Source organism: Peromyscus maniculatus, chromosome 12 (assembly GCF_049852395.1).
Source record: "Peromyscus maniculatus bairdii isolate BWxNUB_F1_BW_parent chromosome 12, HU_Pman_BW_mat_3.1, whole genome shotgun sequence".
NCBI classification, from domain to species: Eukaryota; Metazoa; Chordata; class Mammalia; order Rodentia; family Cricetidae; genus Peromyscus; species Peromyscus maniculatus.
In genome coordinates this window covers 35,219,358-35,247,274 of record NC_134863.1, presented here as the reverse complement: position 1 = coordinate 35,247,274, position 27,917 = coordinate 35,219,358, and the positions used below count along the sequence as shown (strand labels likewise).

At 42.4% G+C, this 27,917-nt stretch overlaps 1 protein-coding gene and 2 long non-coding RNA genes across 8 annotated transcripts in view; 1 reads left to right on the top strand and 2 right to left on the bottom strand.

Annotated features, from left to right (window-relative positions):
* Spice1 (spindle and centriole associated protein 1) overlaps positions 1-27,917 on the bottom strand; it is a 47,878-nt gene that overhangs the window by 5,725 nt on the left and 14,236 nt on the right. For all 6 annotated transcript variants that reach the window (XM_006975771.4, XM_076548876.1, XM_076548877.1 and 3 more), the window contains 11 exons: positions 24,089-24,191; positions 23,127-23,233; positions 21,808-21,923; positions 11,668-11,807; positions 11,326-11,463; positions 10,709-10,974; positions 9,572-9,703; positions 6,812-6,962; positions 5,819-6,043; positions 3,525-4,009; positions 456-639 (listed from right to left, as the gene is read on the bottom strand). In XM_006975771.4, the coding sequence (XP_006975833.1) occupies positions 456-639; positions 3,525-4,009; positions 5,819-6,043; positions 6,812-6,962; positions 9,572-9,703; positions 10,709-10,974; positions 11,326-11,463; positions 11,668-11,807; positions 21,808-21,923; positions 23,127-23,233; positions 24,089-24,191 (2,047 nt within the window). The remainder of the gene's footprint in view (positions 1-455; positions 640-3,524; positions 4,010-5,818; positions 6,044-6,811; positions 6,963-9,571; positions 9,704-10,708; positions 10,975-11,325; positions 11,464-11,667; positions 11,808-21,807; positions 21,924-23,126; positions 23,234-24,088; positions 24,192-27,917) is intronic.
* LOC143268124 (uncharacterized) lies at positions 1,000-3,510 on the bottom strand. The gene is made up of 2 exons (XR_013043752.1): positions 2,944-3,510; positions 1,000-2,782 (listed from the first exon to the last, which is right to left on the bottom strand). It is a non-coding gene; the product is annotated as an uncharacterized LOC143268124 (long non-coding RNA).
* Positions 18,706-24,148, top strand: LOC121821729 (uncharacterized). The gene is made up of 3 exons (XR_013043750.1): positions 18,706-19,325; positions 19,724-19,945; positions 24,024-24,148. It is a non-coding gene; the product is annotated as an uncharacterized LOC121821729 (long non-coding RNA).

Below are 27,917 nucleotides of genomic sequence, written 5' to 3'. Positions count from 1 at the left end.
ATGCTTTTCTGGTTTTAAGAGAACAATAATTTGTAATGTGATGCCAGTAAAATGTGTAGTCTAATTTTGACATTTATACTTTTTGCAGCATAGATCCTAAGTGAGACATACACTGTAATGCATATTTCACTTGGATGGTGTCGCCCAGGATGCCAAAGACTGGCTACAGAACAAGAGACAGCTTTCTACCACTATTTCTGTCTCCCCGACCCAAGCTGTTTCTTCTGGTACTAAGTTGGGGGTACTGGAACATAGTATGAGTCGATATGAACTCTCAAAATTGAGAGGGAAAAGTGTTTCTATCTATCTGGAAGTCAGGAATGGGTGACCCACCGGCCCAGGCTCTGAGAGGGGAAAAGTGTTTCTATCTGGAAGTCAGGAATGGGTGACCCACCGGCCCAGGCTCTGAGAGGGGAAAAGTGTTTCTATCTGGAAGTCAGGAATGGGTGACCCACCGGCCCAGGCTCTGAGAGGCGACTGAACGGGTGACGCGGGCGATGAGGAAAGGTTCAAACCAACGAGCTTCTGCTGCTCTATGAGCTGGAGCAGTTTGCTGCGGGCCTCCATGCTCTGCCGGTTCAACTCTGCAATCCGCTCCTCCATGCTGCTTGGCACTAGAGATTGAACTACTGGGAAATTCTTCAGGGGGAAAAAAGACATGAATTCATTATTAAAAAATAAAACCCAGTTCTGATTTTATTCAAAGTACCAGCAGTTCAATATTCATAGCCTTGCTATAAACACAGACGAACGATGGGGTAAAACAGTTTATAAATCAGAATGAAGGCACACACACATTCTTCTACTGCTACTGCCGTATGAGCACAGTCTAAGGGGACAAGGCTTCCCTACATCTCCTCCTACTTGCCTCAGCTGAACTAGAAAGAAAAGATAACACGAGGAAAGATGTCTGCCAGGGAGCCAAATGCCACACTCCTACTGATGACAGGCCTGAGCCGGGCAGACTACCCAGGAATATCTCTGAATTTGAAAAGGATGTTTTTGTTTTTTATCATTTTAATCTTCAAACATGCTTCATAAATTTGGCAAAATTATCTGGCAAAGACTCTAAAAATCCTCCCAGTTCTGCCCACGTGACAGCCTCTCCAGGTTGCTTCTAGCCTCAGAGATCTGATGTAAGAAGATCTGTGATTAGAAGGAGCCTAAGATACAGAGTCAAGTCAAACAGTACAAAACAAAGCAAAAGGTTACTCCAGGGATATAATGTAAGTTTAGTTTGAAAGCCTCAAGAGAACTGTGCTTTCATCATTCATAATAATTTCATTTAGCTAAATATATCCTTTTGTGGGAAAAAAACCAATCCCTGATAGAAATGACTAATTTGAAACTAATACCTATTAGGATGTGGGGTTTTTGTTTGTTTGTTTGTTTTGAAAAAAGTAAGTAAGCCAGTGAGGATCAAAGTCCATTTTGTATTTCCAATTAAAAAAGAAAAAGGCTAGTCATGGCAGCAGTATTAGACTTCCCTTTCCAGGGTAGTATATGTACTATTTAGAAAGGGCAAAGGCTCAGCATTTAACTGTTGTTAACTTTTTAAAAGCAACAGTGGTCTGTTTCAAATGATCTTCAAAACTCCACAAACATCTAAAGCACTGTGCATGCTGCCGCCTGCCGGGGACACTTGCTCCTGCCTTGCCCTCTTGAGCCAGTGATAAGAGGCAGCTCCTCCCACCCCCACTGTCCACACCAAAGCCTTCAATCAGGATCTCAAAGCCCTTAGGAACTCAGCTACCTCAGAAGCCCCTAGTCCCGAGGCTGCCCACTCCTTCAGACTGCAAGAGCAGCCACCTCAGAAGACCCTGGTCCCCAGGCTGCCCACTCCTTCAGACAGCAAGAGCAGCCACCTCAGAAGCCCCTGGTCCCCAGGCTGCCCACTCCTTCAGACTGCTCGAGCTGTTACCACCCACTGTCAGATCCAGAGCAGTCACCTTTGCTCAGAAAGGGTCAAATAAAATATGCCCTCGACCAGGATGTGCCATGGACACTCCTGCCTGGAACTTAGATTCGCTTTTCTCTCCACAAACAATGAATAAAGGTTTAAGTTATCAGATTAGTCTACGGAGTTTATTTTACTTATAAAATTTCTCCACTGACAGGAAGACAGATCCACACGATCTTACTCATGTAGAGAATTTACAAAAGTTGATCTCATAGAAGCTGAGAATTGATTCGTGGTTATTGGAGCTGGCGGAAGCTTGCCAAGAACAGTTAGACAGTGTTGGCTGGATTTTCTTGTTGTTCTTAAGACAGACCTCATACTATAGCCCAGAACTCACTAAAGTAGCCCTGGCTGTCTTCAAATCCATGGCAACCCTGCCTCAGTCTCTTGAGGATTACAAGCGTTGAACCCCATGCTTGGCACTACAGTTACACAGGGAAAAAAAATCCTGCTCTACGGTAAATAAGAACAATGCTCCTCAGAATGTGACCAGATCAGCAGTCCTGGCATCACTGAGGGACTACTAGAGAGGCACCAGGTCCCACCCAGACCTACTCATGCACCACATTCCAGCAAGCTCCTCAGATGGTTCACATGCACATTAAAGTTTAACTGATTCTTTAAACATAATTTCTATAGGAAAACCCATTCTGTGTCCTAGAAAAGAGTTATTCATCAGTTAAGGGCCAACTACTTTTTCATAGGCCACATGAAGAGTAAAGTTACTTTCAATTACAATCTAGTTGTGCAGCAAGCATTCTATGTCCTCCGCATTCCGTATTGTTCATTTCTGGCTTGTCCTGAGCCTCCTACACAGTCTATCTTCTTTTTTTTTTTTTTTTTTAAATAAAAGGACTAATTTATTATAAACAACAACTTCCACCACTGAGGACATTCTAAACTCTGCCAGGAACTACAGACAAAGATCAAACACATTTTTTAAAATTATTCCACATTACACAGTCTATCTTAATACAGTCTACCTTAATACAGTCTACCTTAATACAGTCTACCTTAATTCTACTTGCTGCAGTCACATGCTTTTTCTTTCACGTTGTCTTATTTAGTGCAACACAAACTAACAGATAAGCTTTATCTATCGTGTGAGGAAGACATAGCAAAGCTATAGTCGCTTCTGGAAAGAAATCTCTTTGGATGCCTGTTACAGCCTGAATATGCAATGCACCACCAGCTCACACATGGGGGCCTGCTTGCCAGCTGGTGGGCTTTAGTGAATGGATTGAGCCCCTGAAGGATCCATAGTATTATGGGAGGTGATGAAAAGGAGAAGGTAGGGCTTAGCTGGAAGAATTTGGTCACCTGGGACACATCTTAAAGAGATGTGCCTTGTCCTCTGACCCTCTGGGCCACCATGAGATAGTAGCCTCTGCCATGTGTTCCTGCTACCGTGATACTCTGTCTAACTTCAAGTCCAGAGCAGTAGATTCTGCCACCTGGAGTAAACCCTCTGAAACCATGAGCGAAAACAGTCCCTCATCCCTCTGCTTAATCTGTCCCAGCAGTGAGAGGTCTAACAGTGTCCTTAGTCTTTGTTGGTACTTACAGCAGGCAGGTCACCGGCACTTCCCTGTTTGCTCGGCTCCCGAAGTCCATCCCCTTGCTCTCCCACCGACCGGGTAATATTATTCAGGTGTGCCTTGATGGCCGAATTCTGCAGCGTCAACTCGGCAATCCGTGCCATTATGTCCTTCCTCTGTGCCAGTGCCTCGTTTGTTCTAAGCTGCTGCCCGTCTCCGAGCACTGGGGGCTCTTCGGGGAACGCAGGATTTCTCGACTGCTGAGTGGTGGGAAGGGAACCGCAAGGGGGCTGGGACAGGCTAACAAACGGTGCCTGAGTTTTGTTCTCCAGATCTTCCCCCATGTGAGAAACCCTCCACCTCTGAGTGAAGAGGCGATTTTCCTCACTTGAGTTCTGAATGTCTGGATCAACAGGCAAGGTCTTCTTTTCCCAGTTCTGTCCTTTCTCTATGACTTCCACAGTGGGGGGGATTCGTGGAGCAGGGCGGGTCTGAACCGTTCTCCTCAATACTGCGGACGAGAATTTAAGACAGTCATAAGCATCCTGTTCTCCATAAACTGGTACTAAAATCAGCACGTCAGTCTGTCATGGTAGTCAGGGAAATACTTCAGTAGACAGGTTTGGCTTCTGAGTGCCTAAGTTATTTTCATAAAGGAGTATGTATAATCAAGTCCAGAAACTTTCACATTCCTGAGACCATGCACTTTGACACATATAACTCCTATCCAGGAATAGTGATGCATGCCTGTAGTCACAAATGAGGAGGAATGATCTTGAGTTAGAGGCCAGCCTGAACTACACAGTGAGACGCTAGGTGGAGTGGGGGAGGAAAAAAATTAAATAATTACTATAAGAAATAAAAATCTAATCTGAACAGAAATCATAGCTCAAAGCATATTTTCTTATTCTAGACACAATTAATAGCTCCTCAGGCCCCCGAGAAAGAAATATTAAACTACATAATTAGCATTAAAGTAAAAAATTCTCATATGCTAGAATAAGAAAGCTGGGGTCCAGAAGAGGAATCTTAGCCCAAACTTCCCCCCGAGTCAACGAGGGGTGGTCAAGCCACCAGCACCCGACTCTCAGCCCAGCGCTGTCTCCATTAGACAACACCCTATTTTATCACAAACAGCAAGGCACAAATCCAGTCGCCAGGATTTGCCATGTTCTTCAGCCTCTGGATCCTCTTCAGTCCTTTACCGAAAACTCATCAAAGTACAGACAATGTGTGAAACTCTGAGTCCCAACAATCCAAGTCAGGTTCTACTGCTCTGCGAGAAAATAGCAGTAACTCTTAAAGAAACAAAAACCCATGCAAAATAGGGACGGAAAAGCAGCTCCCAAAAGGGAGCTGGGAAGCTGTCTCAGCAGTTAGAGTCACAAGCACACAGGCTACAGTCCCATTCTGAGACTGCACAGGAGATAACAACTCCCCAAGGCTGGCCTCTGAGTGCCACATACAAGCCATGGCATCCACATGTCTACACACACACACACACACACATTCTCTCTCTCTCTCTCTCTCTCTCTCTCTCTCTCTCTCTCTCTCTCTCTCTCTCTCTCTTCCTCTCCCTCTCAAAATTAGTTAATAACATTTACAAAGGAGGTGGAGAGTGATAAAGGAATATACTTAACATTGTTGACTGTTGGCCTCCACACAGGCACACATGGGTGAGTGAAGTACCCAATACACACACAATAAACAAAGAAAAATAATTAAAAATATTTGTTTCAAGGACCAGTAACACACAGCTCAGTGGGTAAAAGCACTTGCCACCAAGCCTGATGACTGGAATGTGATACGCAGGACCCATATGGTGGAAGGCAAGGCTCCACTACCACGTTTCCTCTGCGTGTCAGGGTACACATGTGTATACACATACATAGTTGGTCACCAGCTGCATGCCTTTGAAGAGTGTATTTTTTCCACATCCTCCTTCTCCTTCTGTCTCTGAGATATCATGAAGTGAGGGGTTTTCCTCCCCTGTGTCTTGTTCTACCGCTGCTCAGAAAGAACAGAGCTAGCTGACCATGGACCACTGAACCCATGAATGAAAGTAAGTTATCCAGTGATTTTCACAGTGATGCAGGGAAGGAGGGAGGCAGGGACACACATGACACAGACGACACTACCCTAAAATACAAGTGTGTGTGTGTGTGTGTGTGTGTGTGTGTGTGTGTGTGTGTGTATTCAACACATTATACACACACACACACACACACACACACACACACACACACACATATATAATACATCATATGAATGAAGGGCAAAACTCACAGCTTCCGTGGAAATGTAGAAGAGCCATGCTTACCATCCTGCAGAGGAGAGAATTCCGAGTTGCTCTTCTGCCGGGGTGGTGTTAACATCACAGCTGGCTCGAAAATATGTGCTGGGAAATTACTGGCCAGATTCAAGTTCTCTGTGGGGGTCGGCCCCTGAGAGAGTTTAACAGGCAGCTCTTCCTGTGGGAAGTCAACGGCTTCTTCCCCTCTGAACATCAATGGCATGGAGACATTACTGCTTACAACAGGACCCTCTGAGAAAGGTAAGAGGACATTAATTTGAAAGGAACAAAAAGGCTTTATGAACACCTTTTAGGTATTTGGTCTATTTTAAAATTTTTATCTATTTGTTTTTTATTTACATATAAGAGAGAGAGAGAGAGTGTGTGTGTGTGTGTATGTGTGTGTGTGTGTGTGTGTGTGTGTGTGTCTATTCAAATGTACACCATATGCTTTCAGGAGCTCACAGAGGCTAGAAGATCCCCCTGGAATTGGAGTTACAGGCAGTTGTGAGCCACCACAGGGGTGCTAGGAACTGAACCTGGGTCTTCCGCAAAAGCAGTAAGTGCTCTTAACCACTAAGCCATCTCTCCAGCCCCCAGATATTTATTTTTAAATGCATTTAAGTAGTGTGAAAGTTACCAGGTAACTTGGTAGGTCATCATTAACAGTGTGGTGCATTCCATGCTATTCTAACAGAGTTGTAAGACTGAGACATAGAAAGATGTGAACCAGGTTTCACCTACATGGCTTTTATGACTTTCCCACAGGCAAAGATGAGATTTCATAAGAACCTTATAAGGTACCATAACCCCTGAATTTCTCACCCTTGAGTAACTAAAGGTTTCTCAGAAGCAAAACTTAACTCACCAACATTATATTAATGAAATAATAATAGCAAAGCCCACAAGAAGACAGTGACCATGTATAAGTTATATTTTAGTCTGCCACTTCCTCAAATCCATCAGCTCTAGCTTCTTTGTTATTTAATGACAGTCTGGGAATAGTAAGAGTCCACCTACCTACATTATCCATAAGTCTTCTACCCAGAGTTGCCCTTTCTGATGCTTGACTTTCTTGTCTGGAGTTATTTATCACAGGACAGTTCTTAATGATATGTGTGAGCGATATAAGCTGCTCGTCTGTAGAGACCATGTACTGCTGAAGTCTCGCCTAAAGAAAAGCACACATCACTGGTATAAGAGACATCAAACCATTATCTAACAAGTAAGCCATCCGGAGGTGTGTGTGTGTGTGTGTGTGTGTGTGTGTGTGTGTGTGTGAGAGAGAGAGAGAGAGAGAGAGAGAGAGAGAGAGAGAGAGAGAGAGAGAGAGAGAGAGAGATCATTATTTTAAATACTTACCCTAAAGCCATGTTATTCATAGTTACAAATACTCTGAAGGTATCGTGATGGTGAAATGATTAAATAAATCACAAACTACTAGTTACTAAGTACTCTGCTATAAAACTAACCTTTTTTTATAGAGCGTTTAATTTAACAAAATCTTTTCATATAGATTGTCTCTACTGACTAACTACAAGAGTGATACATTAGGTAGGGGAAACTCAATAGAACATTCATGGGCATTTAAGTGAATAAAGACATACATTATATAGATGAAATAGTGTTATGGGCAAAAGAAAAGTACAGCATTTTATATGTAGTATTATTACAATTTTATATTTTATCTTTATGGGAGCAATAACTATATTTTATGTATACTCAGATTTGTCAACATGTGTGTATATATCTACTAATATTATGTAATTTTAAAATTTTAAGTAAATAAAATAACACCAAAGGTTTACTTTCTGTCGTATAGCTGGACATGTTTAGAATTCCATTCTTACGTTAAAAGTCAGCTTACTGTCCAGAGGTTTAAATGGATTTGTTTTTTCTTTCTTTTCCATACTGTAAATAGATGTAGATAGGTCACGTGAAATGCAGGTGTTTTGTAAATACTGGCATCTGGATCGTCGAAGCACAGGCGGTGGCAGGTGAAAGGGAAGGAGGAGGAGTTGTATGGACTGCCGAGACCTTGTCACAAAGACAAAGTAGGAGAAACCAGGGGTGACCGTTAGTGGCACGTCCTGGGTGCTTAGGAACACAGACAACTAATGAAAGTGGGTGAGGTCCAGACAGCAGAAATATTAGCAAGAGTGTGGATGAATAAAGCGCGAGACAACTTTCTGTCACCAGCCATGTTCTCCCCCAAATTTCACACTCACATATTCAGTGGTCTTTTGAGTACCCCCATCTAGGACTCCTCTTGTCCTATGTCTACAGCATAAACAGCAGCTCATCTTTTCCAGCCTAATCCTAAACTGCCCAGTCACCTCTGGCTCTTTTTCTCTCACATCCTGTCCTTCACTCCATTTCCAACGGGACTGGCTGACCTTCAAAACACACTGTGAATTTGCTCAATCTTCACCGTTTCCCATTTCAACTCTAGAGCAGGCCGCTATGCCCCATCTGAATCAACCTAACAACTCCAAGATGCAATGCTGTTTTATCAGCCTGCTGCCTTCCCTACTTCTGCCCTCACCTGCAGTGTGAGACAACAGTGATTTCACAGGGACACCAGAGGACAGCTTCAACTCTCAGGAGACACCAGTAAAGACGCCATCTATGCAGAGTAAGTCTATGCAACCATAGCTGAAGCAGCTCAGGGTTTGAAAATGGGATTTCATTATATTATTTTTGATAATATCAAATCTGCTTAGCCAAACATGGCGGCATACACCTGCAATTCTAGTACATCAGAAGCTGAGACAGGAGGATCACAAGGTCAGGGCCACATTACGCCACATAGTGAGACCCACGTTCAAATATTAACGAGAAAGCCAACCCAAAAATAATCAAATCTGCTCATGGCAGGGTTTCTGGAAGCTGCTATGTTAAAAATATAAGTTCTGGGTAGAAACACACTGTGGAATAAGAAATAAGGATAATGATGTCCAATATAACTCTAAGCTTATGATAGTTGTACAGTATCAGAAAGGTACACATATCTCACTGATAAATAATTGTAGTCATTTATGAACAAAGTAAATGTATGACTCTATTTCTCTCTCTGTATTAAGTATTTATCAGTACTAAGTATGTTATTGGTAAAATCATTCCAACAGTTGTTAGACCTGAGTCAAGAGACACTCAACCGGTTACCCAACAAAGGCAGCACTCCCTGCCACAGTCACACCCAGCCCAGGGAGTGGAGTCTTAGTCTGGTGTAGTCATTAGCACAGTGCATGCAGCACAGGAGCCAGCCCAGATGAGCCTCCAAAGACTTCAACCTCACCACGACTCTTCTCATTTCATGTGTCTACTTCCTTAACCAGCATACTTATACTTGTAGATTGCTAGAAGAGCAGTGTAGACAGCAAAAGTAAGAGCACAGGTCTTGAGGTGGAAGTGTAACTGGGGCTTCACAGTCCTCAAGGATACAGTGTGGAGGAAGTGAAGTGGAAAGAGAGCAGTCAGAGATAGGATTGGTAAGTGCCTCGCATAGGGCTCCGCATGCTGGTCCTATGTTCTCTAAGAACCCTGTATATAGACATGTTCCACTACTAAACATGCCTTCAGGGGAGCATGTAAATACCTGCATGGTCCTATGTTCTAAAAGAACCCTGCATGTATATAAAGACAAGCTCCACTACTAAACATGGAGCCTTTGGGAGAGCATGTGAATACCTGTGTGGTCCTATATTCTCTAAGAACCCTGCATACATACAGACATGCTCCACTACTAAACATGGCGTCATTGGAAGAGCATGTGAATACCTGTGTGGTACTATTTTCTTCTCTGAGGAGGAGAATTTCTGCGGTCAGAGCATCAATGAGCTCTCGGTGATCACCTAACATCTGTTCCAGATGCTGCCTTGTCTCTACTTCTTTCCGCAGTTGAATCTCACTCTACAAAACACAAAAACAAAAATAAACTCCCACCAGGAGGATCACATACTGAAAACTGCATTTCTACAAAGAGAAGCATGAACCATGACAATGATGAGACTTAAAACTTTCATTAGGCTATATTTAATTAATAAAAATGCACCTTTTTGTCCTTGTCCCATCTTTAAAAAGATGTAATGCTTTTTATAAATGGTATATAGAATTAAAGAACTACATTTTTTTTTTCATTTAAAAAGTGAAGGACTGTGCATAAATACTGTTTGAATACCCAGACCATCTCTAAAAAGGCATATTGTTTCTGGTCATAAAAGCAGGCTACAAAGAAACAAACAGGTTAGCTACAAGTTAGGAATGAAAATTAGTGCTTCTGTATCTTCGAGTATCATGCTGTGTGATGTACTGCCAATCAAAAATTGATTGTTAAATATAAGTTAAAACAAGTACATTCAACTATACTGACTATTTCTACTACTAAATGTCATAGCCTTGAAAGTAAGTGAATAGCTAAAAGGCACATGTTACTAACCCTGCACTGTTTTCTCAGCACTGGCATACTTTTCAGGACTATAGGCTTAACGGAGAAGAATGCTGAGAGCTGGGAGGATAACTGGAGTGGGAGGGAGATAAGAGAGGATGGGGGTGACAGAAATCAGAATGTACCACGTCTGAGCAACATAACAGAGCTACAGTTAACAGTGGTATCTAAACAAAACACCCTAAGAGTAACACTTGCAACTAGCATATGATATTACTTTATTATAGCAGATTTTTCTTACTAATCACATTTTTCTAAGGCTTACAGTAACATCAGAATTATTTAGGTGTGTCAAATGATAGAGGGGGACTACAAGCATAAATTTTACTGCAAATAAACTAAAACTGAGTAAAATAAAGCGATTCAAATTCACTGTACTTATTTGGAGGTTGCAATGAATCAAGCAAGGAGAAAACAATCCACATATATTCATGCCTGCGGGGAAGATCCACATAACCTTGTACTCTTACCTCTTTAAGGTACCGCACCAGGCGGCAGAGGGAGCTCACCAGCGACAGAGTGAAGCCTGTGAGTCCCTGGCCACCCTGCAGCCCCTTGACCTCACGCCCCGTCCACCGCTCATACTCTTCCATTTCATGTTCTACTTCGTGGATCATGTGTTTGAGGATATCCAAGCTCGAGTTGTTGCTACTTGGTAAGTCTGTGGAGGTTGTGCTGGAGGATAACATGTTTTTCTTCTGCTTAGAAGGAGCACGGATATCTGGTTTGCTTTTCGCTGAGAACGACAAAAGTCACTCTATTTCAAAACCAGGAAAACCACAACTACTAAATTATCAAGAAAATGTTTAATTGTTCACCATTCAAAAGTTAGAAGTTACCATAGTTTTTATAATAAAAACCTACAACATTGAAACAAAGCTTACATTATCTATAACTAACATATAACTCATATAACACATGATGTGGGAGAAAAAGGATTTCTCAGCTTTTCCTCAGCAAATTCATACTTAAACATATCCAATTGGATGGGCTGGGGGTGGGGACGGACTAATTACTGTGATTAACACAGCTATGACAGATGCGCGCTAACACTTCGTCTTTGTGAAGTGAGACAGACGATGTGCACCTTTATTTAGCAGCTGCTTCTGCTTCCTTGAGTTCAGCACTTGTCCCACCACATAGCTGGAGTCTGCAGTCTCAGTGGACTCCTCGGGCTGAAGCCCAGCCTGGAGTCTCTTGATGGCGTCGGTGGCATTCAGAGCATCTGCAAAGGAAGAACAGAGCAGAATGCATTGCAAGGGAGTACGCTTTCTCTAAACACATTTCCACTAATGGTTCATCAGGATTTAGTCAATGCATAAAGACTCCAAGAGTTAAGCAGCATTTGAAAATTACTGTGTTCAAAACAAACAAACAAACAAAACCTAAGAAAGTTTGCTACTAGAAATAATACAAAAGCGCAACTAGCCTTTCTGTTCCTCCGCTGAGAGCGCCAGGGACGGGGTTCCCAGAGGGGTTCCCTGTGACTGGGTAGCTAGTTTCTGCTGAATATCAGTCCACAATTGATTGATTAACTCAGAGTTCTCTTCCTTTAGTTGGTGAAGAAACCTGGAAGTTATAGGACAATTAGGATTAATAGGTGCTATCATTTCAACTGTTCAGCTGTTTTATGTGCTCGATTTGAAAGTTTTTATCAAATCACAATGAAAGAAACAATTTTACTGACTTGAGCTGACAAGACAATCTTGTGACTGATGAGAAACGTACCCCACAGGCTTACACGTTCAAACACCCTGGCCCCGGCGGTGCTGTTCGGGAAGGTTCTGGAACCTTCAGGAGTGGTAGCCTTGCTGGAGGAGGTCTGTCACTGGGGGGGAGGCTTTTATGCCGACCCCACTCCTTCCTCTCACCTTCCACTTCCAGACGGCCAGTGCCATGGGACAGGCTGCCCCTCCCGTCGCCACACCTTCCTGCCGACCTAGACTGTATCTTCTCTGCAACTTTGAGCCAAAATTCTTTCTTCCCTAGGCTGCTTTTGTCTGGGTATTTTATCATAGCAACAAAACAAAGCTAACCCAGACAGGAAGGAAGCCAAAAGGCCCCTCATCTAAGGAAAGAAATCCATCCATCTACCTTCCGGTTTCTATGTCCCATGGTCCCTTACACAGGAGTGTTTGCTCTGGAGTTCTGTCGTATAGTCTCACCCTTCTTCCTTCCTCTAGAGTAATCATGCATACGTGGTTCTGCACCATGCGGTTTCTCTCCCCTTCAAAAGGGCCAGTCTACACGGCAGACAGTCTGCTCATATTGAAGTAAACGCTTTGTAGAGATGGGCAGGAGTCAGAAGGGAGCGTAGGGACTTAGCCCTTTCATGACAGACCTCAACCCTTTCCACAAACATTCTCGGCACGGACAATGCTGATATTTTATTTCTCACTTGAACTGAGACATAAGAAGTGGGAAGATAGAAAACAGAAATAAATTCTACCGGCTAATGAATGAATGTGTAAAATGTGGTGGGGCCATTCAATGGATACTACTCAGCCAGAGAAAGGAATGAAACATTGCTCTATACCGCAACATGAAAGACACCAGACACAAAAGACGGCACATTGCACGCTCTGTATGTGACATGTGTAAATAGGCAAATCTACAGAGCAGAAAATATAACAGTGGTTATCCAGTGCTGAAAGGGTTGGGAGGAAATGTGCTTTCTTTCTGAAGTGATAAAAATATCTTAAGATTGACTGCAGTGATGACCAAATAACTGTTATGTATTAGAATGTATTAAATGTATTAAAAAATCCTGAACAATTATAAATGAACAGGTTATGCATCTATGAACTTATTATAAATCAACTGTTACAAAATTAAAGAGGAAGTAAATAATCTAATTAAGCCATTCCATAAATCTCAATTTTAAGTAAACTATAAGTAGCATATCAGAACACCATTTGCTAAAAGTGTATCTAGCAAAAAGAGCCATGATATAAGCCTTACAAAGGGGACGAGTGACAAGAAAAAGCCCCCTGTAAGACGACACCAGCTTTAAGCTCAACCTTTAGGCTAAATCTCAAGAAGAATGCTCAACACGGACAAATAAACACCACAATCTCACACTTGCATTACCATCTCTAACGTTCATGCTTCCAAGAGTCAGTCTACATAGTAACCACAAAAAAAAAAAAAAAAAAAAAAAAAAAAAAAAAGCAGGATCATCAGGGTAGGCTAAAAGCTGGCCTGCCCAAGACAACCACAACCCAATCCCTAGAGTCTATGAATGCTATCTTACCACACTAAAAAAGGGGACTCTGCAGATGTGGTCAAGTCAAAGATCATGAAACAGGGACATTTCCTAGATTACTGAGGAGTGCCCTAATTGTAGAATGTGGGCATCCATAGAGAGTCAGATCCACAGGGTGAAGACAGAGGCAGACTGGAGTGATGTAGTCACAAGTCAGGGACTGCCAACAGCCACCAAAGGGGAAAAGGGAAAGCAATAGATTCTCTACTGGGGCTCTCCCAGGGGGTGGAATGGCCCCAAACATACCTGACTTTCTCTCTCTCTCTCTCTCTCTCTCTCTCTCTCTCTCTCTCTCTCTCTCTCTCTCTCTTTCTTTCTTTTAGCTTTTTTGAGACAGGGTTTCTCTGTGTAGCTTTGGAGCCTGTCCTGCAACTCACTTTGTAGACCAGGCTGGCCTTGAATTTAGAGATCCGCCTGCCTCTGCCTCCCGAGTGCTGGGATTAAAGGCGTATGCCATCACCACCCAGCTCTGATTTCAGCCTACCGAAATAGATTTCAGATTTTAAACCTACAGACGTAATGAATTTATATCGTCTTAAGCTGTCAAGTGTTTGTTAATTTGTTACAGCATCATCAGAAAACTAATACAGACTATGGACCTAAGTGGAGTGCTAGTGTAGACATAGCTTAGAGGCCGTGGCTTGGGGAAGCCTAGAAGAATTTTTAGGTGAATGACGAAGTAGCCCACATTGTCTCAATGAACTACTGGTAGAAATGTGGATGTTAGCAATTCCTCCAATGAAGACACAGGTGAGGTGCATTGTAGAGAAACCCCAGACTGACTTAGAGAATTCCTACATTGTAAATAGAAAGTTGGCAGACATGACTGTCAATGGAGCTTCCAAAGTTGCAAAGGACATAAAACATATGCTGTTAGTAACTGGAGACCAGCCAGTGCTTGGGGTGGTGAAATCTTAGTGCAGCTGTATACAAAGCAGAACGTTGTTAAGTGATGAATCAAGGAGTCTCACTGAGGACATGCAAAGCAAAGTGCTAAGGATACAACGTAAGGAAGAGAAAAGCTCAGGGCAGCCTGTCCAGCAAACAGGACTCCGGCTTCAGCTTCAGCTCAGTGACAGAGTGCTCGCCTAGTATGCTTGAAGCTCCAAGTTCAATCCCTAGCCCTGAAAAGAAGAATCAGGAATTAGAACTTGGAATTCTGAGATGTGCTTGGACCTGCAGATCTCAAAAGATGTTCAAATTAGCAGGACGGCTGCTTAGAAAGCAAGCCAGTTCTGAAGGGCAAGATACAACTTCTGGATTGCCTCAGGGATCCCAGCAGAAGCCAGGGTGAAAAAAGATTATCCAACAAAGATCTATGAGGACCTCTTGTCTGTCAGGTAAAAACACAGCTCTCTACAAAAGCTCTTGAGAACGTTTTAACAGCAGAAATATCCCCCAGCTTGGATTGATAGGATGGAGTAAAGAATTGGTGCCACACCTCTAAAATTCTACAGAGAGGAAAAAGCTGCTAAAGCTACTCAACTATAAACATGAGCTGTCTATCCTTCAGGCAAAAGGATGAATGACCCCAAGACCAGAGCTACAGATATACATATTAAATCCACAGGCACCGAGGCCAAGGGGAAACTCAGAAACACTGGGCAGAGCTATGGACCATGAGGATGAAGATTCGGGCCAGAGATGGTTATTTCCAGGCCGTAAAACCTAATGGAATATGTCTGTCTGGATTTCAATGTTGCTTGTAACTACTGAGTACATTCTTCTTTTCATTATTTTTCCTCTTTTAAAATGGGAATGTCTATAACTCTTATCCCAGACATGTTCCATCACTGTATTCCGAAAGCAGATCACTTGTTTTCTAATTCCATAGAACTACAGAGGAAAAAGAATTCCGTGGTAGCATGGACCATATCCAGAGTCTTTCCACACTTTATTTAATGATAGGATTAGGGATTTCTTCACTAGAACTGACAGAAAGGTATGCTCTTAGATGAGGAAGTGCTCAACCATATCCACAAAATCCATACATACAATAGTGACATGACAAACAAAATGTAAATTTGAATGCTTTGGCAAATGAAGAACCCGCTCTGATTACACCAAGGAGGAAGTTAGAATAAAGCTGCAACAACACACAAGATGGAAATAAGCAGACATAAGCATGTGGAGACACTATGTGTGCGTGTGTGTGTGTGTGTGTGTGTGTGTGTGCGCGCGCGCACGCGCGCGCGCACTGAGCTGTACATACCTATTTCACAGCAGAAGTTAAAAAACATAAAAGCAGGACATGGTAGCTGTGCATGCTGGTAATCCCAGCCCTTGGGAAGCTAACACAAAAGGATCACAGACTAGAGACCCAGCTGGGCTATAGGGTAAAACTGTGTCTCAAAAACTAAGGGCTAGAGACAGAGCTCAGTAGTACAGCATTTAAGCATACACAAGTCTGAGTTCAAATTTCAGCACAATAAACAAAATTTAAAACACTTCCGACAGCAAAAGGTTGTGTGTGAGTGTGTGTGTGTGTGTGTGTGTGTGTGTGTGTGTGTGTGTGTGTGCACATGCATGTGTGTCCACATTCTCTGGGTAAGAAATTTTAAAAAATTATTTCTATATTTATTTATCTATCTATCTATCTATTTATTATTTGTTGATTTTTGAAGACAAGGTTTCTTTGGTAGCCTTGGCTGTCCTAGAACTAGCTCTGCAGACCAGTCTGGCCTTGAACCCATAGAGATCCACCTGCCTCTGCCTCCCGAGTGCTGGGATTAAAGGTGGTATGCCACCACACCTGGCCTAAAAATGAAATTTTTAAATGGATAAATACCAGGAAAAATGATACATTGAATGCAGGAAAGAATTTCTTTAAAGAAAATCTACCTGAGGAATAAGGATTAACACTAGGTATCCAACGACAGTTTAATTTCATGAGGAGCATGAGGAACTTAAGGAAAGCATCCAAGAATGGAAGTGAGATTAGGGAGACAACAAACATGAACGGGAGAGAAGACAGTTCACCATGTCTACACTAGTCACTGACAGAGAAGGACAGCAGGACATCAACAGCCAGCAGCGGCAATGGGGACAGGGGAAGACAGACCTACAACTTACAGGGACAGCTGTGTACGATAAGGGGAAACTGTCCTGGGCCCTCAACCATGAGACACATCTCAGCAGCACCTAAGTCTAAAGGCAGAAAAATAGATGTTGAAGGTAACCGAGTCATTAGACAAAAACACCAAATTTCCTACAAAAGCAAGAAAAGTACTATAGCGTCAGACTTCAGAAAAGCAACATGCAAGGCTACCCAAGAGTGAAGAGCACTGCCAAAACCCCAGCAGTACTTCACATACAAAAGCTACAGAGACATGTCTCCGTATTATGCAGAGAACGAGAGATCTTAGAACACTCAAACTTAAACAGGATGTCTCCACCAAATCCCTCCCCTGGGGGGTCAGGGAACCTGTAAAAGAGGAGGTGGGGAGGGTGTAAGAGTCAGAGGAGACGGGGGAGGGGGCACTAAGGAAACACGACCCTCTCGATCCACACGAGCACAGCTCCTATGAACTCCCAGACGAGGCAGCAGGCACAGGGCCTGCATGGTCGGCTCCAGGGCCTCTGCACAGACAGCAGGGCTCCCGGTTCAGTGTTCTTATGGGATTTTTTGAGTGTGGGAACAAGTGGGTCTCTGATTCTTGTACCTTCTCTTGGGTTCTTTTCTTTCTGTTTGCTTTGTCCAATTCAGATGTGTCAGCTTTTTAAAATCTTATTATATTTTATATAGTATATATTCTACATTTAAATTATATATAAGACATTACATATAATATAGCATACTATAATTTATAATAATTTTATTATTATCTCTTAGAAGACATAAGAGAAGCCTGTTTGTTTCCTATTGAGAGACAGAAAGAGAGTGGATCCAGTTGGGAAGGGAGGTTGGGAGGAACTGGGAGGAGCAGAGGAGAAGAATCCATAATCAGGATGTATTCTATGAGGGGAAAAAAAATCTGTTTTCAATAAAAGGGGGAAAAAACAAAATGTCTAAAGAATTCAAAGAACATTCTATTCACAGGCCCAATAGCATGGGCTTTAACTAAGCAAGATTCAACTACAAAACAATCAAGGAAACAAGAAAGGACTGGATGAGCATTTAATAATTATTTCATGGCTATAAGATAAACAAATCATGGTATACAGGAAAGCACAGTGTGTAAATGCTTTATGTTCTGTCAGTTCAAAACTAAGGACGCAACTACAATATGTGGAGAAACGCAGAACACATACATCAGTTGAACCGTCAACGTGCAAAGGAAAATCAAGAAAACTCTGGCTAACAGCAGAGATCAAGAACAAGACTAATAGCCCTATAACAAGGTCCATACACAAAGGTAGCCATCACACCAGAACTACAATCTCCCTAAACACTTAGACTTTTTAAAGGACAACAATGAATATATAGAAAAAGACAGTGTGCAAGCCTGCAAGCCAGCACGCAGGAGGCTAGGCTGAAGCTGACAGTTTGAGTCCAGCCTGAGGTTCAGTGAGACCAAATCAACAACAGAAAGGAAAAATGGTAACTACAGTGCAAGGCACAGTACGATTAGTGAATACGGCAAATCCGACAGCCAACACACCAACTGTATCAACCGGTGTTGAAGCTTACTCCACCAATTAGAACTGCCATACTCACTCTCCACGCAATACAAGGAACACAATATAAAGTAACTGCAAAAGGCTAAATATAAGAGACTATATATAAAAAGCAAAGATACTGCAGACACTCAGAAACAAGAAGTAGAGGTTTTATCCTGATCTCAGACAAAACAGACTGGACCAAAAGGCATTTAATACGGCAATAGAGATAATGATGCTAAAAGCCATTGATCAAAATAAAGATACAGCATTTATAGATAAACAAACATGTTCTATAAGTATAGCAGTCACCATCACAAAAAAGGATGTATTAAACTTCAATTAAGTATATTCAAACAAGAAATATGAAGAAAAACAGAAGTACACTAAAACTAGGAGTCTTTAATACATCACTCTTGGTATATAATATGGCAAAATTAAGCTAAGAGACACAAGAAATACAACATAGTCAGCAAGGTAGGTGTTATGATGTACACACAGAACGTTATACCTTCCAATAGAATCACAGGCACTTCTCAAGCACGTACATGGAATACTCACAGACATGTGATCATAGACAGCTCATAAAGAAAGCATCACCAGGTTCCACAAGGAGAGAGATGACAGGCCACAGCCTGCACACAGTGTGGTTAAACTAGAAATGACAAGGGGGGTCTGCAGTTTTGCTTTGTTCTATCTTTAATTATATATGTACAGGCAAGTCTCAGTGAAAGGCAGAAAAATAAACTGAAATGGCCTCATTTCTTAAATAATCCATTTATTTTTGTCAACTGAAAAAAAAAATACTACAATCCTAAGCCAAGCAGCAACCAAAGAAAGCACAAAGGTAAAGGAAAAGGTGAGGCAGGAGAGAGAGAACTATCAGCTCAGGTTAATAAACCAGGAGCCCAATCCTTTGAAAAGTGAAGAAACTGGACTGTTAGCCAATCTTAGGAGAGGACACCCAAAAGAAATGATGGGGGGATCTGGAGCAGGAGCCCACATGCCCTACCAAAGCATATTTTATAAGATAAAGGACACAAGAGGCGCCTACTACTTCACTGTTATTTTTCACAGCCCTATAAGTAATCTACTGAAGGGAGAAGGTATAAGACAGAGGAAAGAAAAACTGTCCTTTGGAGACGACATGTTAAACCCAGAAGCTGGAGAACTGTTTCCAAACCTCACTTAACCAAGAGTCAGTGACACAGCTGGACCCTGAGGTAAGAAGCAGAACTCACGAATGATAAAGGCTGGAGGGTACAGGAAAGGGTGGTTACCCACCTCCCACAAAGTCCCCAATTCCCCAACCACACAGGGAAAAACAAGATGTAATAGGAGAAAAAAAAAAAAAAACTTTACTTAAAAGAAACAAAAGGATAAACTGAGCAAGAAATATTTTCCTACATAGGAAAAATTAAAACATTCCTCAAAAAACAAACAAACAAACAAACAAACAAACCATACTTATTAACAAAGGGGAAACACAGTCCTAACACAAAATATCAGTGAGCTTTGTTTTATGAAGTTAAATAAGTTGATACTATTTTTCATATAAAAATAAACTAAAATAATTGAGAACACCCTAATTTTTTTTTCTCTTTTTGGTTTTTTGAGACAGGGATTACTTCAGAGAAGATGATGGACATCGAAGAAACTCCACATGGAGTTAACTTTCTTTGTGGCAAGTTAGCCACTGGGCAAGAAAGTGCCCTTGCCTCAACTGCTGACAGTATGCTGTCCAAATGGGCAAGGAGACACAAGAAAAAGTGACCCCCGATCCTTGCCAAGACAAGGTAGTACAGCCCTTCAGAAAACCCCGCTTCACAGATAAGTCTGTCAGGTATGTTAGGCCTGAAGGCCAAAGATGGATGCCCCAACGTTGCAGAGGAACCTTGGGTGACTGTCCAGGCAGCCAGCTGTTTCTGTCATTTCTCACATTTTTAGGAAGTCGCTTGCCTGCACTTCCTGTTTACTTAGGTAATATTATTTCCTTCTTGGGTCTCTGATGGAGTTGGAGACTGGATAGTTATAGTTTTCCTTGTTAACAAATTCAGAAAAGAAACTCACTAAAGAAATATAAAGTGTATAAGTTTGAAAGATATCAAAAGATAGTATTGGGTTGGTAAGACAAGTTAGGATAGAAAGTGAATTAGGTACAACATTTTGGACTCACCAAAGCAGGATAAATAATGAAGTATTTTCTCTGAATTTGTCAAATGTTAATGGACTGGACATTATTAGTGTAATTCTTGACTGTATATATTGTATATAGTTATTGTACTTATTATATATAGTTTTTCTTTTTTCTTTTTTCTTTTTCTTTCTTTTTTTTTTTTTGGTTTTTCGAGACAGGGTTTCTCTGTGTAGCTTTGTGCCTTTCCTGGAACTCATTTGGTAGCCCAGGCTGGCCTCAAACTCACAGAGATCCACCTGGCTCTGCCTCACGAGTGCTGGGATTAAAGGCGTGTGCCAGCACTGCCTGGCTAGTTTTTCTTATATTAGTTATAACCTTCTATTATTTTAGACAAGAAAGAAAGAAGAAAGAAAGAAAGAAAGAGAGAGAGAGAGAGAGAGAGAGAGAGAGAGAAAGAAAGAAAGAAAGAAAGAAAGAAGAAAGAAAGAAAGAAAAAGAAAGAAGAAAGAAAGAAAGAAAGAAAGAAAGAAAGAAAGAAAGAAAGAAAGAAAGAAAGAAAGAAAGAAAGAGAGAGAGAGAAAGAGAAAGAAAGAAAGAAAGAAAGAAAGAAAGAAAGAAAGAAAGAAAGAAAGAAAGAGAAAGAGAGAGAGAGAAAGAAAAAGAAAGAAAGAAAAAGAGAAAGAGAGAGAGAGAGAGAAAGAAAGAAAGGAAGGAAGAAAGAAATATAGTGATATCTGTAATCTAAGAAATAAAGCTTGCCTAAAGATCAGAGGACAGGCCAGCCACAGAGTTAGCCACAGAGGTCAGGCAGTGGTGGCACAAACCTTTAATCCTAGCACTTGGGAGGCAGAGGCAGAGATCTGTCTGGATTTCTGTGAGTTCAAGGCCACACAGGGCTACATGAGATTAATCTAGTCTGAAAAAGAAACAGAGCCAGGCAGTGGCAGCACACACCTTTAATCCTAGCACTTGAGATCACACACCTTTAATCCCAGCACTAGAAAGGCTGAAACAGGAAGTGATATGGCTGGGCAGAGAAAGGAATATAAGGTGGGAAGAGACAGGAACTTGCTTTCTCAGGCTGAGGAGTTGGTGAGGTAAGAGGTGGTGGCTGTGGCTTGCTCTGCTTCTCCCATCTTTCAGCTCTCACCCTGATATCTGGCTCCTAGTTTTAATTAAGACCAATTAGGATTTGTGCAACAGTGAAACAAGATGAAATGAGATATATATCTATATATCTGCTTGTATTTATAGAAAGGAGTAAAGGAGGAATAAAGAGCTTTTTACACTCCTACAACTTTTAAAACATTGTAGAACAGTCGGGCAGTGGTAGCGCACACTTTTAATCCCAGTACTTGGGAAGCAGAGGTAGGCAGCTCTCTGAGAGTTCAAGGCCAGCCTGGACTACAGAGTGAGTGAGTTCCAGGACAGTTAGGACTACATAGAGAGAACCTGTCTCAAAAAACCAACAACAATAATACATCCTGGCATGCTTAGACTGACTTTTCATGGCATGGTCAGCTTCCTCTGGGACGGTCAAATGTCAGGTTCTCGCCACAGACACATACCTCTCTGTGTTCCTGTTAGACTGCGAGCTGAGGGAGGTGGGCAGTTCACTCTCGCTGTCTTCTGACTGGCTGTGAACAGTGCTCTCTTCTCCTTCCCCATCTACTTCATTAAGAGCCTAGCTCAAAATAAAACCAACAGCACAACCTGATTATATGCTCACTCACCCTTTCTTCCTGTCCTAACAGAAATTTCTCCTCCTAAGGCTAGCCCCTTCCTATGTGTGCTCCACACCGAAACTTCTCACCTCTTCCTCTCCTGTCCTTCTAACATCTTTAGAGCCCCCTGCTCCCTTTAGCTGTCAGTATTTAAATGTAAGAAAACCTTTCCCCCTTACACTAAACCTGTGCCCACCCTAAGACACTATCTCCTGTTCATCTTTTGTTTTTGTTTAGCCCAGGCTAACTCAATTTGTTACGTACCTGAGGCTGGCCGCAAATCACAATTGCTTGTGTCTCAGCTTTCTAGTGCTAGTCCTGCACGCTTGAGCAACCACACTGGCCCCACCAAACTCTAAAGAATCATTTCCCACTTTGTACCCACAATCGATGCTCTGCAGCTCGGCTTCTGCCCTCCGCTCCACCCCAGTGCTTTCTACAACGTCAGTGTCTGCTTGCTGATTCCTCAACAGACAATTCCGTCTCTCCCTTTCCTTCACTGACTCATGACATCACAAGCTCCCTTCCTCCACAGTCGGTAAGGATTGTGTGTGCATGAGGAATTTATCCAACATCCCCCCCCACACCACACACAATAAAGGGCCAGGCATGGCAGCGCATGCTTTTCATCTCAGCACTGTGAAGGCAGACAAGGAGATCCCAGGGCTTCTTGCCATCCAGTCCAGGCATAGTTGGTGAATTCCAGACCAATGGAGGTGGACAGCATTCCTCAGGATGACACCAAAGTTGTCCTAAAACTTCCACATGCACACACACACACACACACACACACACACACACACACACGCACACGCACACGCGCGCGCGCACACACACACACACACACACACACGCACACGCACACGCACACGCGCGCGCGCACACACACACACACACACACACACGCACACACGCACACATGCACACACACATCATATAGTCAATTATACACTCATCCTTCAACTTCCTATCATTTCTTCTTGGATGGTCTTTTCTTTTTCTAGCTCATCTTTCCCAATCTTCTTTTCAGTTTATTTTTTTTCCCACTATCTCTTTATAGCCGACAGGACAATGGTTGACATTTAAAATGTTTACCATGATTCCTATATCAAAGCTGAACTTCATTTTAGCATGGGCACTTGGCTCTGAGCACAATGCATTACCTGAGGCTCTATGAGAGATTCATTAAGGGCAGACTGGGTGCCAGGGTCTTGATTCACTCCAATGGGACTCTGAGAGGAATCTGGAGCCATGGTTACATTTGGAAACCCTGCCAAAGGAACACAAGTCACTATGATTTCTTTCATCTGCTTATCAGGCTTCCCAAGTTCTACACTGCCACGGGCTCCCTTCACTTCAGGGAAATCTCCAACAGCAGCTGCACTTACATGTTATGTATATGGACCAAACATATCTAAACTCGTCTTTACCTTCACAAAATTCCATGAGATATAGTCTATTATTTTACAGCTCAGTAAACTGAAACTTGGAGCAATTAAGTAACTAGCCCAGAGTCACTCTAATAAATGGCTGACCTGGGATTCAAATTTCCTACTAAAACTAAATCACGTTTCTGAAAGATTAAACAAGTTATAAGCAGATTATGATTCATAACGTTGAAGCCGAGAATGGTGGTACATGTCTAGAATGCCAGCACTCAGGAGTTAAGAGGCAGGAAGATCAGGAGTTCAAGGCCAGTCTTGGCTACATGGACCCTGGGGGTTGGGGGCAGGGATAATCCTACGTAACTAAAGACAAGCAAAGTTTCTTTTAGCAAGAAACTGAAGTTGCTTTATATTTTAAGTTAAGCTTATTCAAACTACATGTAAATGCACATGGTTTAATTATGTGATGATTTAATAAACTGAAAATTAAGCCACATTTTATAGTTACAAAACACTGTACTTTACACCATATGTTAGTAGATAACAGTTAGTAGGTAAATAATTTGTAATACTTCATATTCCTAGTAAAGAACAAACAAATTAGACTCTTAGCCCTAATAATCTTCATATACCAGCCAGCTAGAACACATGATAGAAACACGATTCCTGAAACAGACTGGATTCCCCTAATCAGTGGGTTTAAGAAAGAAGGGCAGGTTTTGTGTGGACTGAACACTTACCCGTGCGCTTACGAGGAACATCAGCAAACAGACCTTTGGCTGCGGCCATCAAATTATCGGACTTCTCCAGCACATCCTGCATCTGGTACTGATCAGAAAGAATCTACACACGTTAAGAAAAAATACTGTTCAGAGAAACATACATTTACACGATGTTTTCAAAGCTTAAATAGCAACCTTTATTGGTTGTGGTTGCTAGATTTGCTCTTAACCATGGCCGTGACATCCTAAAACCCTCCAATGGTAATATCCTTAGACAACAGTCGATAGCGCTATTACAGTAATCGGTAGCTTCAAAGAAAATATATTGTACTGATTGTGATCTGGTATACACATGGCACACAAACACACACATATACACTCACACACGCACATATACACCCACATGCACACACTCATGTCACACAGCATACACTCTTTTAACTTTCTTTTATTCTTTGTGTCTTTCACATCATATATCTCAATCCTATCAATTTCCCCATCCCTTTGTATCCGACCTCTACCCCTGAAACACCTCTCCAAAAAAATAAAATAAAATTTAAGGGGAAAATCTTGTCATGGAATCTGTAGTGTGACAGTAGGTCACACAGTAAACCCTTTTGTCCATATATCTTTACTTGCAATTGTTCCCTGCAGAGTCACTGGTCTGGTGTGAGGACTCTAGTTTCTGCTATACTGTCAATGATAGGCCCTCACTGGGACTCCTCTTGGACATCCTGTTGTTGCCCTGTGTCATGCAGATCCTGCAGCTTTGGGTCTGCAGGATCGATCCCTTCATGTGCTCCAGCATTTCATAGATGGGGTGGATACTGGGGTGGGTCAACATTCATAACCCTAGTTCTGGGCCTGGGTAGTTGTAGAGTTGGTCAGCTGGCTAGCTCTCCCCCATCCTTACCACCAGGGTGAGCTCTCCAGCATTGCCCTGGCTAGTTCATCCCTTGCAGCAAGGGGAGGGGCCAGTTCTCCCGCTTTCACAACCTCAGGGTCAGCTCTCCCACACCTGGACCATCAGGGCCGGCTCTGCTGTGCTGCCCAGGTGAGGTGAGGGGCCACTCTCCCGAGTGCTGCAGCGGGTGAGAAGCAGTGACAGCTCTCCCACTCTTATGACCACAGGGCCAGTCTTCCCACCTGCCGTAGGCAGCAGAGGAAGGGGGATCTCTCCCCCATCCACACCACCACATGGCAGATGAGGGATGGGGCCAGATCTCCTGTCAAGAGGGTCAGCTCTGCTGTGCTGCTCAGGCGAGGTGCAGGGCCCGCTTTCCCAAGTGCTGCAGCTGGTGAGGGGGAGGGTCAGCTCCCTCACCCACCACAAGTGGCAGGGTCAAGTGGGGGGGGGGGCGCCTTTCCCTCACACCACCACATGGCAGATGAGGGGCATGTGGCCAGTTATCCCACTTACACACCCTCAGGGACAGCTCACCCTCACCTCTGCCAGCAGAGTCAGCTCTACTGTGCTGCCCAGGTGAGGAGCAGGGCCTGCCTTCCCGAGTGCTGCAGCTGGAAGCGGGGAACGGTCGGCTCCCTTTGAGACATGTCGGCTCCTGGCAGTACTAATCTACTTCAGAGAAAATATGGGCATTGAAGAAACTGCATATGGAGTTAACTTTCATTGTGGCAAAAGTTAGCCACTGGACAACAAAGTATCCTCAAATCAACAGAAAAAATGGACAGACAGAACACGAAACAAAGGACTACCAATTCCTGCCAAAACAAGTGTGGTTATGGCTTTATCAAAAGGCATCTTCTGAGGCCAGGACAATATGGCACCATCCCTGAAGTCGCCTTCACAATCTGGAAAAGGTACAGTGTCCTTTTCTTCGAAGGCAGCTGAACAGGCAGTGGGCCGATGGCTTCTGTTGTGCAATGGAACAGCAACTAAAGCTCACGCCTCTCAATAGTAGACTGGCATTTAATAGAGGGATGTGGAGAAGGGGATGCTTAGATGAAGCCATATATACACAGCCAAGAAGAATGGACAGCTGAATTCAAAAACCATCAACAATTTCCAGAATTTAAAATCCTGAATCATGACATGACACTAGTGGAATTCAGGTGTTTCTGGTACATGGACTGCTCTCACCCAATGTGAGGTTGAACTGTTGACCTTGTGTACAACCTACTTCACAAATGAGTCTGTCAGATACCATAAGCCTATAGGCTGAAGATGATGCCCCAACACTGTGGAGAAACCTCAGGTGACTGTCCAGGCAGCTGGCTGTTTCTGTCAACTCACAAAATTTTTGGAAGTTGCTTTTGTGCACTTCTTGTTTTTATTTTTGTTAGCTAATATTATTTCCTTCTTGGGTCTCTGAGGGAGTTGAAGATTAGTTAGTTATAGTTGAAGATTAATTAGGATAGAAAGTGAATTAGATACATTTTGAACTTACTAAAATAGGATAGATAAGGGAATTATTTTCTCTGATTTTTCAAATACAAATGGACTAGACATCGTTTAGGTATTTGTTACTTGTATATATTGTATATAGTTATTGTACTTTTGTATATAGTTTTTCTTTTGTTAGTTATAACCTTTTGCCTTTTTTCTTTTTATTAAAATAGAAAAGGGGAAATGTGGTGATATTTTATTTGTACTGAAATGTGATTTTAATTTTATGTTAATAAATAAAGTTGCCCTGGGGTCAGAGCTATTAGAGCCATAGCAAGAGCGTGGTGGTTAGAAGAGCTAGGTAGATTTCTGTGTGTTCAGGGATACAGCCAGTATTGGAGACATACGCCTTTAAGACCTGGAGGGCGGTACTTACAGGCAGTGATGAGGCAGTCATGTGGTTGGGTTTACAACCAATGAGAAGGCAGAACAGAAAGATTATTTAAACAGAGACACAGGAAGTACCTCCCTCTCTCGGGGAAGCTAGGAGCACTGCAGGAGGTAAGATTTTATCTCTGAGCTCTGACCTCTCGGCTTTCTCTTTTACATTGGCTCTGTGTTTCTTATTTTAAAAAGACGATTGGTTACATCTACAGTCTGTGACTTAAAAAACAAGGCATAGGTTTTAGGATTAAACAAAAAAAATGCTATGCTTAGGCATTTATAAACAAGTTGGGTTTTTATCATGGAGAGGTGGTTACACAAAAGCACCATTACAGCCGGGCCTCTGATCATGTACTTTCTATTGAAGGATTTTAATATACATATAAGCAAAGCCATAGGCTAAAGATGAGTCAGTTCTATCCACCACCACCAGAGGGCAGTCTTAAACCAAAAAGAATGTTAAAATCAAGACAACTAACTCCATTTCTAGCACTGACTCAAATCAATAAAGCATCTAATAACAAACACTCTGCCTAGAACGTCTCTATAACATGGAAACGATGACATCAATTACTACTCTAAGATACAAAGAGGAAAGTGAGTCACATTCTTATGTTATCCTTTCTGCTATGGCCAAGTGGGTCAGCTAGGTCAGTTTAACACCGGGCATCAACGTGGTTATTTTGGGTTGTGAGTCTAGCCTTTAATGGCTGAGCCATCTCTCCAGCTCCAGTGGCTGTTAATAAGATCATCTCTCCACTTTCTGTCAGCTCCATGTCTTTCTTCTGACAGAGGACAATGCCTTAAAAATAAAAAGTCATAAACTCTCCAAATTACCAGTAGGAAATGGGCTGCGTGACTTTTCTAGCATGGTGACAACCATACTGTCCCACTGTATCATACATATGCCTATGGTCCTATCACACCCTTAAATACAGACACCATAAACACAGAAAAACTTAGTGACTGAAACCAACGATGGATATATTCTTTGACTCTTACTTTTTCTTTTCTTTTTACCCCAGTGTTTGGGATTAAACCCCGAAACATCCTAAG